Genomic DNA, 12,486 nt, shown 5'->3' on the forward strand with positions numbered 1-12,486 from the left:
TCTCCACATTCTGTTCATTTCATCATCCTGTGTAGTTCTGGGTCAAGTGGTCTCACTGATTATCTGCTTGGCTTTCTGCCTTGATGTATTTATAGGGTCTTTTATTATTGACTTTGGAGCTCCTTGCAAGGTACTCCAAAAAAGCATTTTAAAATAGTCTCTAGTGGGCAATTTACATTTTAACTGCTCCTTTCATTATCCACCTCAACACCTTCATATCGGTCCCTTTTCTAGAGTTAAGTAACCACATGATCACTTTTGGGCTCCATGTCACTTTAGGATGTTGAACTTGGCCCTGTCGTGGTCTTTACTATGTAGTGGTTCAGTTAGACTCTCAGGCTTTTCATGTTTATCACTTTTCTCCTAGCTTTTGTTTTCAGGTTACATAGCACCCTGATAAATTAAGGGCCAGATAGCTAGTACCATCTTGGTTTGATTTTTGAGACTCTCTCTGAGAATGACTGACCTGTTGATAAGAAATGGTATTCGAGAAGAAATGTGATGTATGAGAATGTGGAGGGAGCAAAAGGAAAGATTGAAGACCATCATTTCCCAAAAGTCCTTTGGTTCCAGGTGAATGTAAAGTCTTTTGCCCCCATTAATTAAAATAGGATTTAAGACTGAAGGTTTGCCTGTCTCCTGGGTCTTATGTTAGAGGCCACAGTACTTTGGAGATCATTACCCTAGAAATACAGTTATACTGTTTTAGGTTTTCTTGCTTCACTTTCTTACGTATTTCCATAAATCCCAGTGCAAGGCCTGCCAACTTGCCATTTTTCTCTCCTTCACTTTACGTACACTCATCTTCCCTTAGGACAGGGCTGACCTTACTCTGAAGGCCAAATGTTCAATGAATTGTGAGAGTTTCTGGTGGAAATTTCTAGCATAAAATAGCTCTTCATAAGTCCAATACTAATGTTTCCAAAACTATACATCAGAAAGTACCCCTATCCCCCACCACATACACACATACACATCTTCCCGTAACATGTTCCCTTGAAACTCTACTGGCAGGATATATACTGGGTTTGCTCTAGGATGACAATTATTATATTTTTGTCTTTTTAAATTTTCTCATGTTTTATTTAAAGAAGAAATACTATATTTTTTCTTCTACTTAAAAATACACCAAGAAGTCCCAAAGGGGAACAACAACTGCCACAAGAACCAATTTATAGACAACTCATTCCATGATGTGGTGGCCTCACGTAGAAGCTGTATGTAGTAGCCAAACTGCAGAGGAGAAAGCTGGCACACTTTCCCCTAAGAGAGAGAATACTTAAGGACAGTAAGAAAGTGGAATTGTGTACTTAAAAGAGATACTCAACAAGTAAATAAACAGCCATCAGGTAAATTTAACCTATTGAATTAAAAATAACTGAAATATGATAAAACCCATTATTGGCAATAATGTAAGAAAATAAGCATACATAGTTTTCTGGTAAAAGAGTAAGTTGTAACAATTTGGAGGCAAATTTAGCAATATATATCAGGACCCTTAAAATATGCATGCCTTCCGATTTAGCAATTTAGCCTCAAGAAATCTATTCTGAGGGGGAAATAGAAATAATGAAGAATCTAGCTTATTGGAACTTTATTATAGCATTGACTTTAAGAGTGAAAAATTAGAAATACTGTAAGACCAAATAATAGGGAACTGGTTAAATGGATTATGATACTAAGAATGATGTTATAAATGAAAAGGGGCAGGGAAAAATATTTATGATATCTGAGCAAAAAAAAAAAAACCCCACTAAAAAAACAGTATGTGGAATGTTAGCTTATAATTACAAAAAAATCACACATTAGAGAAACTTATTGATCAAGAAAAGCTAAATTTATTAGATTTATTTTAATAAAGAAGAACACCTTGACAGTCTTGGTAATATTTCAGAGGGAAAAATTGGGGGAGGGTATTTACAGAGTTTTAGGGCCAGAGCTGAGTGATTACAAGGTGGGTCTTACCAGGGAGGGAACTGGTTGGGACTGGGCAGTTTATGACTTTGTAGCTTTGAATTGGTGGGCACAGTAAGGTGAGGTCTTGAACCAAATATTGTTGAGCAAGCTGTCGATCTTGATAAGTATGCGAGTATTTTCTGGAGTAAGTAGCAAGTTATTTTTGTCTGGTCCCTGTATTGTTTGGCATAGAAACAGGAAAATATGCTTTGTCCCTAATTACTGTCTTTATCGTAAAGACAGTAATGTACATTGGTTTCTCAATAATAGCTTTTTGTTAAATATTATTTATATTTATATTTATATTTATATCTCACTAGAAAAAAGCGTAGGAAGATAATTATTTACATATTGATAGTGGTTATCTCTGGGTGTAAGGATTATAGGAGGTCTTTAGTTTATCCTTTTTTGTTCCTGTATATTTTCTAAAATCTCTCTAATAAACATATATTCAGGAATAAAAATGATTAGCTTGTTTAACCCTTATTTAGCCAGATAATTCTAGAAATACAGAATCACCCTCATCTCAAAGCTTCTAATCTATTTCTAAATATAATATTCAATCTAGGCAGAATTTTGTGGCCGACTTGGGAAACTTGCTAAATCATTACCTAATTACAACCACGTGATCCAATAAGCACTCGGCAGCTTTTTATCTGTTCAGACAGACAGATAAATGCTGTATGGACTGTTTTAGAAGGTCTAGTCCTCAGAATTACATTGAAAACATATTTAGCTAATGCCCTTTTCTTTCCTTGACTCTCTGTTATCACTCCATTTTTAGCATGATGGCATAGTGGGTGTCAGGGACTTCAGGGAAATAGAGAGTGAGATCCAAGATGAAACCAGAAGTCTAGAATACCGTCTCATGAACTCTCCATCCAACCACTAATAAATATTTTTGAGCATCTAATATTTGCTGAGTGCTAGACAAGGTGAGACATAGCACAAAAATGGAATAATCGACATTCCATCCCTTAAAAGAGCTTAGTTTTTAATTAGGGAGAGGGTAGTGAGGAGTGAGTAACACACAGGAACAATTCCAGACAGATACAAAAAGGGCATGCGACCGAGCATTGCTCCACAGGAGGCTTAGGACTTGATTCTACGCTAGTCTCTGTTACTGTATTTGTGTTATGCATCTTTGGGCAGTGTAGACTCCAAGTCCTACATAAATTCAGAGATAGGAAGTTTTGGGGCATTGAGATATTCTAGTTAAAGAAGGGTTAAACTCAAATTTTAAAAATTTCTGTACTTTTTATTGAAAATTTTCCGCAAATTTGAGTCTGCTTTATTTTCTACATAAATAATTGCAGTTTAATGATCCTAACCGTAGGTCACCAGGGTCATTTTCATTGCATATAGATGCAGATTTCATTAGCTGTAGACTAGAAAGATAAGGGACTGACATAGGTGAAAATTGACCCCAAGACAGCCTGAAATTTACTTTAAAAGACAAAAAAAATATGCAGATTCTTAATATCCATGCATTTTCTGGTGATCACCTTCTTGCCATTAAAGAAGACCAGAGTGAGACCTTCCATTAGATTGAAATTCCTTTTGGCTGAAATGCCATTCTACTCAAAATAACCCTTCATTCCCAATAAGTACTCTTCATCAGGGATCTCATCATCTCATAGGCAAGTGACCTTAATATCCACTTTGGGGAAACAGAAGCCCAGAAAGAGGCCTTGCTCAAGGTCACATAGTAACTTAGTAATGAACCTATGATTAGAATTCTGATCTCTTTATTTCCAATCCTGAGCTTCCTACCTCTCCAGTCTAGTACCCTATGCCTTCTCCAAGGTGATTCTGGGGATTTCAGCTACTAGACATAAAAATAAAAGAGACATAGCTCACAATACTTTTGAGTTTAATGAGCTATTCTCATTTCCAAGTTCACTTTTTGGATCCTTCTCTGGAACAGAACTCAGTTCTCCTCAATGCAAGGCACAATTATTGCTACTCATAGGCCCCTAGGTTTCATCATAGCACAGATGCAGAGAGGTGAAATCTCTCATGCTCCCGGCCCTAAGTCAGCCTGCAGAGCAGATCCTCTTCATTCAATCAGTGGAAAGGTGGACCTCCTGGGAGAGCAATTTGATGATCTAATGGGCTGTTAAAAACAACAACAACAACAAACTTGGCTAATGTGCCACTGAGGATGCCTTTGCCCATTCATACTAATAAACAAAAAACCTACCCTTGAACCATCTGGGATATACTAGAGAACTGGAAATACAGAGTTAGACCCAGTTTCAGAGTTTGCTGATTCAGTAGCTCAGTGGTCCCATCAATGACTCGGGTGCTCTCCATTCTTGCTGCACTTTGCAGTGTCTTGCTTTTGCTCTTGCCCATTATGGTCTCCAGAGGGTGGCATAGGTCCAGGTCTCACACCTGCATCCAGAGGCAGCATCAGAGGCAGTGACTTAAGGAGTCACTTTCTTAAGAACAAGGAAATCTTTCTCAGAAATTCCTGAACAAATATCCTATCACAATACTGGGTGGAACTTGGTCAAGAGCCCACTGTAAAACCAACCACAGCCAGGAGGACAGGCTCAGACCATTCATGATTCACCCTGGGGTTGGAACCACTCTCACCTGAGTCACATAAAAGAGTCAGGAGGGAGTGTTTGGTGGGAAATGGGGAGGAGGCGGGAGGTGGACTCCTGACCTAATCAGGGCTCTGCCAGAGGAAGATAGGGGTGGTTGGATGGAGAGATGACCATCAACAGCATCTGCTGCGCCTGCTCCGAGGCTGTTTCCCACCAGGACTCATTCCCTAAGTCAGGTGTTTCATCCCTTCCAAGATAATGAAAAGTGAGGTTCTGACAGAGCATGAAGGACATGGAGAACTGCCAAGACCTTCACACCTTTTGGCAATGTAAATGTTCACAGAAGTCCTTATCAGGTATCATGTACTACAATACAGATAGGAAAACGAAATGAGAAACATGAAGAAACATCAGTATATATATATTTTTTACCTAGCCCATGTATTATAATAAAATTTTAGTCTTGCTAAAAGAAAAATCAGTTTTTGGATGACTGGGTCCCAAGCTTTTTGCTTTTCCTTCTCTTCTTCCACCTTATCTTTTTATTTGCTTTTAATCTTTAAGAATGAACATATTTTATTTTTTAAAAAATTATTTTATAACTGGAAGTGATGTTTTCTTTTATAAGGGAAATAAGTAACCTTTATTTGGGGTGGGGAGAGAGATTTCTTATTTCATTTAAAACAGCATAGGAAATTCCCACCTTAAAAAAGAAGTCTGATGATCGCTCTTGTAATATTGGAAAATAAACCAACTTTATTTGAATCAGTCAATACCAATAAAGACTGGGAAAAAATTTATAACCGGTTGAGATTCATGAGGAAAACACTCAGCGATATCTTCATTAAACGGCATTTTACATTTATTAAGGCTTGAAAGCAAGTCCTGTTATTTTATCACCACAGTTAAAGGTCTTGAGAAAATCAAGTCACCATCACTTGGAGTGTCTTTATAAAATGAAATGTTTGTTCTTTCATAAAGGCCAGGCATCTTTTGCTAAATTAGTAACTCCCTGCTTGTAAAATGGGACAACCAGGTGGTCAGGAAAGTCAGACAAATTCAAACATCAGCTGGATAGTTTGTATTTTAAATACATGTATAGTCAATATTGTGAAATCTGTAGCTATACATAAAATACCTTAGATAACTGAATCCTTAAAACTATGTTTTGCCATAAAACTGATTGCTTTTATAGAAACACAGATTAGCCCAAACCCAATAATGAGGCAATCATTTATTTTATGTTTGGGGAGGAGAACATTGGGTCGATTTCCTTAAGTGACATTAAATAAAATTAAGCACACTTTAGATTATACCTAATTATGAAATAAAAGTATCCTGAAACTAAGCTGGGAGAAGAATATTGACAAAGGGAGAGAAACATGCATTCACAAGGAGGGTGCATGTTGATGTTTGCTTTGAATGCTAAGGAGCAATGAATAGGAGACAATAGGCCTGTGTGCAAAAGGGCCTAAAGCTAGTGATGTGACCTAGTCAGTTCTCCTGACATCAGAACCAGGATGCTTTATGTTCACCTTTCTTTCTCTAATGCTTAAGATTCTTTTTAATGGCATATGCAAAAATAAGGAAGTGATTTCTTGGGAATCAACTTAATTTTAACCATAAGTTAATGCTTCATCTTTCCGAGGAGAGAGATACCATCATTTGATTCGCTCTGCTATTGAAATGGCTCCAGGCCAATGGGGATAGGGTGGAGACACACAAATATCTACTAGATATCTGCTGTCTCTAGACCAATTTAATTTTCGATGCAGACTCTCACTGGTTTTTTAATGATAAAAAACTCATGCTAGATAGACCTTCGCCTTCCTGACTCTGCCTCCCTTTTAATTCTATTTGTTCAGACCTTGCTAATTCCTCAGACTCAGATCTTCAGGTATGATCTGATTCCATTCTAGGTATGATCCATTTTGTGACAATTCTGAGATGCTTGGTATTATCTGTCTGCAAGTGGCTAGTGGGCACAGGTGCTGTGAAGAGCTTTGTTGCTTCATTTGACAAACACTAGAAAACTTGACCTTTTTCTAATGAAAAGTTCAAGATCCTCACTGGCCCCACCCACACAAGAGGTGAACACTAAGGACTGTGCCATTTCCTTGGAAACTGAAACATGTCTGAGATCTCATGGACAAATAAGCTGAGTGTGTTTTTCACTTTCTGGCTCATTAGTTTTTTGCCAGGTACCTGTATCACTTGTTTAAGACTAGATCTTCATATTCATGCCTGTGATTCTGAATTGTTAGGCATTGGACTCCCTTTGTCAGGAGACGAAGGCACATAATAGAAGAAACTATGCTCTAGATCAGTCAAGATTTTACTTACCCAGCTCATCTTTTATAGTTATTAGTCTTATCCAACTTCTCTCTGGGACAACCTGAGAGGTAGGCAGTACTGAATAGATGGGTAAATTCAACAACCGTTCTGAGTTTGACTCTTATTTCTGCCTCTGCCTCCCACTATGCTATCTAACAACAACAACAACAACAGAAATAGTCAAAGGAGAAAAATAAATCTAAAATAAAATAGGATCTCAACTCAAATGAATCCCCTTTCTGAGCCACTGAAATGCTTTCTGAGGGATCAGTATTCATTCAAGACCAATGACAACTGTTACCTCCCATCTTAAAACTCGAAGTGTGGAGTCAAACTGCAAACCTTAAATATTCCCTGAGTTGGTTCTGGGGACACCTAAGAACCTAACCACACTGTTGCTGGGAGAGGATTTGCTGTGTGCATGACAAGGTTATGGCCAAAGCCCCAGGAGACTGAAGGATCTGGAGCAAAAACTTTTTTTGAAAAAAAAAATCAGAAAAGAATATTATTATTATATAAAAATACTGCGATTAATCTGGTTATAAGAAATAAAGCGCTAAGTCAATAGTTGCATTATAATAATCTCCTATTGAAATAAAAAGATATTCCTGAATGAAGTATCCAGAAGTGCCTTCCATCTCTAACGTCTCTCCTTCTTAAATGGTTATAATTGATCATATAACTGCCCCCACCAGTGTTCATTAATATTATTATTTATGTAAAACTAAGTCAATCACAGAAGGAACATCGAGTAATAATCAATATTGATTTGGTTTGGCTTGTTTGTTTTTAAAGACTGCTTTTAAGGACTCGCCAGTTGTTGAATTCTGAGTATCAGATCAGGCAGGGCTGCTCGCGTCTGCCACCTACTCAGGAGGAGTGAGTCCACCTGCGTGTCCTGTCTTCTCTGTTGCACTGGCTGTGGTACATGGATATGTTTCAAGAACGGTGCCACTGTGGGTCTCAGGAAAGTAAACTGCCTCTTAGGTCATCCTGCCTGTGCTGTGAAGGTTAGGGTCGGATTTCCCAGGGTAACAGGATTTCACACTAATTAGAAGGCCTTGGGATCATTCAAGCTTTCATCTCCCAGGAGGCCAGTTTGAGGCTTTTCCTTACACTAAAAAGGACTATTTTCTCACCAGGTCTCCTTTTAAACACCTCCAGGGACAAAGTTTCCAGGGAGTCCTGGAAAGGTTCTTTTAGAGATGGAAATAAATCAATTCATTCTGCCTTTTCAAAGCTCTCAGGCTTATAAAATGTCCTACTGAGAAATTTCCTCTCTTCAGTGGGATAAAAGAGACCCCCTACTTCCTCTCCTCTGCTCTGATCAATGGGTCACTTTTTTCTTCAGAGATCCCTGGAGGCAGGTAGGTCTGGGATTGCTTGGGTTAGAATTTGTTGATGTTTCCATGGAAAGGACCCATGCTATCCTGCCCTCCCTGAGCAATGAGCCAAGTTCTGGGGCTTTCCGGCACTTGGAACCTCGCTCTCCACCATCAGGCCACATAGAAGGGAGGATTGTTGAAGGGGAGTGTCTAAGGCCAGTGGCTTTCCTCACAGGGCGTTCACTGGGAGAGGGAGCTGATGACGAGTTCATTTCTCTTAATTTCCTCTGCACAGGTCCTGATGCTCAAGCAGGGTAAGCTTTTGAGGAGGTAAAACTCAAAGAGAATGATTAAGGAGCACAAAATTAGCTTAAAAAAAAAAGTTCCCTTTTTTTTCATCTGGTAGTTGAACCAGACGGTAGGAACATTAACGCAGATGGGCATATATTTTTCCTTTAGTTCAAACCCCATGGTTTCCCAGTCAGAAAGCCTCATGGACTTTCTTCCTAAGGTGATCCACGATCATGCCACCTCCTATGTCTATCTCTCACCCATCAGAGGCTGCAGCTGAAATCAGCCTGGAGCGGCTGTCTGAGAACACCCAGCTAGCAGACCTGTATCCAGGAACAACTTGAAGAGACTGGAAAGTCATTTTTGGCCAATTTTGCTATAAGGTTGGTAGTCACATAACATAACCAGTTCAAGATTAAATTAGATCATGAGAGAGAAGACCTGTCTAAAATATTCCCAGGGAACATTCAGCATCATAAAGAATTCAAACCCAGCTATATAATATCCAAAAAACAACTACCCCTATGCAAGCAAACCCCGTGGCTGGTAGACCCCTGTGGGCCTTTTGGCATCTACACTGCTCCCTGATCCTCTCCTTCCCAGTTACCCCTGTTTGAAACTGCATGCCAATTTCCTTTCCCGGCAAGGCCTGACAGCATAAGAATGGAGATCAGTGTCGGCCAGGGGCATGATAGCATCGTAACATTCACAACACTGTAGCAAACTGAGAATGAGTCTGAAGCGGTTTTTCAATATGGCCTTCAGTGACATTGTGACAGGAGTGTCAGAAAGTAGTGAGTGACTCAAGGTGTGTCTGCCAGATGCCAAAATCCACAGCTTGCTCCGTCCTTCTCCATTCACTCTGTCTCCCCTAAGAGGAGTGGATCGCTTTCTAATAAGATCTAAGATGGCATTTGTCCTTGGTCTTGGAGTCAATGACAAAGAGGAGGGTGGAAGAGGACACAGTGTTGCATGTTCTAATGCATGTGAGGAGATATTCTGATATTGGCATAAGGGGCCAGTGACAATCCTGTACATGGGTTCTCCAACACTGACCTCGAATACACTGAACCCAGACCAGGCCCAAAGGCTGAGAGCTTGACATTTCTAGCATTTCCGTTTGCAGATTCCTGTGTGATCAGACGGGAATGGCGCTGACTTTCACAAAAGAGAGCAGGCTGAAGTTCTCATAATACCAGCAAGATGCAGCCTGGTTAAAAAAAAAAAAAAAAGGCGATTCTCGAGGCAATGCGGAAGAGGAGTCTGTGAAGCTGGAGTCCTTTGGGAGAAGCAGAGCTCTGCAGCAGGGATGGAGCAAGGCAGCTGTGCTCAGGATCGGCTGAGGCGCTTGGCAACATCTGCGTAGGCCAGCTCAATCTCCGAGTCAGCTGCACAGGTGTTGGTGAATTCATCCCGGGCATAGGCGTTCTTGAGATACCGCCACAGGCCTGTCATCTCAGCTGGGAAATTGTAGTTGCGGTATTTCCTGGACACAATCTACAACAGAGATGGTAGGACAGAGATGGAGTGAAGGCATGAAACAAATCACTGAGAAGGTGTTAGTGGCGTGACCGATGTGTGCGTACACAGCAGGATAACCCTTCATGCAGCGCAACGGGCCAGCAACAAAGTGTATGTAATTCGGGGGACAGTCCTGCCTTCTTTTTATTTTATTTTGTTTTGTATTATTTTCTTTTATATTTCTTAAGTAAATAAAATTTGCCCTTTGCCCTAGTGATCCTGCTTCTAGGGATTTTTCCTCAGGAAATAATCATGGATGTACATGAAGATTTAGCTACACCTATGTGATCACAGGACTATCTAGAACAGCAAAAAATGGTACACGACACAAATGTCCAGCAACACATGAATGGATAAATACATTATCCTACATAAGCACAATAGTATCCTAGAGAGCCATTAAAAATGATACTGCATAGGAAATTCCAGTGATCTGGAAAACTCTTCAAGATAGATCATTTGAGTTTCAAATGCAGAATAACACATTTGGAGAAATACATATGATGACTAGAGGTATACATACCAATGTATGATCAGTAGTTGCATCTAACTGATAGAATTATAAACATTTTTTTCTATTTCCCCTCATCCACTTTGTTTTGCCTAAGCATCCTTATTTATAGAAGGGAATACAAACATTAAAAAGTAAGCTAGATGTTGGAATGAATATGTAGGTACAGAGTATGATGGGGAGTGAACAAAGAATGATTTCTGTTCTCTCCATAGTTAACCACACTTGAGGGCTGTGGACTTGAGTGTTCTGGGGGAAGTGATGTTTGTGTTGAGAGAAGAGGTAGCATAGTGGTTAAAAAGCATAGGCTCTGGATCCCTGCTGACCAGATCTGCAGTCCTGACTCTACTACTTAACAGCTGTGTGACCTTGGACTAGTTACTTAACCACTCTGAGCCCCAATTTCTTTATCTCTAAAATATTAGGAGCTATCTTGGAGTAAGAAGTTAACACATAAATGTTTAGAGGGGTGGCTGGCTCATATTCAGTGCTCAAGAAATATTACCTATTATTATAATTCATTGAGATTCGCCCTTTGCCCATTTGCATGCATTATTTCATAGGTAGGGGCAAGCTGGTCTCTTTCATAAGGTCTCAATAGCCTGGGAGGGATTCACATAGACATGTGACCTGTGTAGTCACATGGGCCTCACACTCAGAAGGGCCCTGCCCTTAGTTTAATGTTCTGCTGTCAATATCTGGAAATTCTGAATACTTTTTTTTTTTTTTTTTTAACAGAAGCCCCTTTATTTTCACTGTGCACTGGGACCTGCACATTAGCTGGTCCTTCCTCCAGCCCGCGGGTTGGGGATAGCCATGAGTAGCCTCTCTATTAAAGTGCTGACTTCTGACTTCTTCCCTTGCTTTCCACTGGCCCTGGGATCCTTCCACTCAGAGAACCCCTAGATCAGCCACTTTGGGCTTTCATCCGCATTTCGGTGCAGTGATGTGCGGGGTTCCCTGGGAAGTTTGCTGAGTGAAGGACAATGATGACCTATTGCATGAAAAGCTCAGTCTCATAGCTATGATCACATTCCCAAGAAGGATACATTTCTCTGCTCCATTTTCCTACATCAGTATTGAACTTTTATTACAACACTAAGGTCTATTCTATTCTGAATCAGTTACTGTTTTAGTGTCCTCTCTCGCTCGCTTCCCTAATCGTGAGCAGTATAAGAATACGAACCACAGCTTCTTCATTTCTGTACGCTCAATAATCTCCATAATGCTCTCACTAAGAGGAACCACAATAGCAAACATTTATTTACTATGTGCTCTGCTCCAGGCCCTGCTTTAAGTACTTTGCAAGCTCCTTAAATCTCTAACTCTATAAGGAAGAGTGTGTTATAGTCCCATTTTACAGATGAGTAAAGTAAGGTTATATAAGTAGGGATTCAATAAACAGTTTTGTTTAATCCTTACCATTCTCAGTTACCCTAATAGCAGACAAAGTGCATTTAGTGTTAAATGTAATAAAATTACTTAATTTTAAGAACTGAATACCCTTAGTAATGAATAAACTGAAGCCACAAAAGATTTAGTGGCTTACACAATGTTATGCAGGAAAATAATTAATTCAACCAATATTTTTGAGTAATCACTAATATTTATTATAGTCCCTGCTTTCTAATCCCAGTTCTCTCTACTTTGCCACTCAGTCCTATGTAAATGATAAAGAAACAGCTCTGCTCAGAATCTCTCCTGTGCCAGTTTCTCAGCTAATGTTGATTATCTTCAAACCTACCCTTGTATTTGCTTCGCTGTGACCCTTGGATTCAGACTGCACAAATCATACCTCTGCTTTGCCAGCTACTCCCTGTCAGGCTCTACCAAGAGGGGCCACTAGAGAGAGCCTGCAGACTGGAGGAGGTAGAAGGGTCGTGACTCTTCTTGTTGGCTTTCTGTCTCCATCAGAGTCTTTTTCACTCCAGTGTCAGCCGCTGAATCTCGTCTGCTGTTTTGTCAAAACTTGCAGAACCAGTGTCATCACACC

General features: G+C 39.8%; 1 protein-coding gene across 2 annotated transcripts in view; it reads right to left on the reverse strand.

Annotated features, from left to right (window-relative positions):
• Window positions 1-6,875: 6,875 nt before the first annotated feature.
• The window catches only part of CLIC5 (chloride intracellular channel 5), a 161,626-nt gene continuing 156,015 nt past the window's right edge, over window positions 6,876-12,486 (reverse strand). For both annotated transcript variants that reach the window (XM_011354766.2, XM_011354767.2), the window contains exon 6: window positions 6,876-9,958. In XM_011354766.2, the coding sequence (XP_011353068.1) occupies window positions 9,791-9,958 (168 nt within the window). In that variant the 3' untranslated portion in view covers window positions 6,876-9,790. The remainder of the gene's footprint in view (window positions 9,959-12,486) is intronic.

This window comes from Pteropus vampyrus, unplaced genomic scaffold, assembly GCF_000151845.1.
Source record: "Pteropus vampyrus isolate Shadow unplaced genomic scaffold, Pvam_2.0 Scaffold18, whole genome shotgun sequence".
NCBI lineage: Eukaryota > Metazoa > Chordata > Mammalia > Chiroptera > Pteropodidae > Pteropus > Pteropus vampyrus.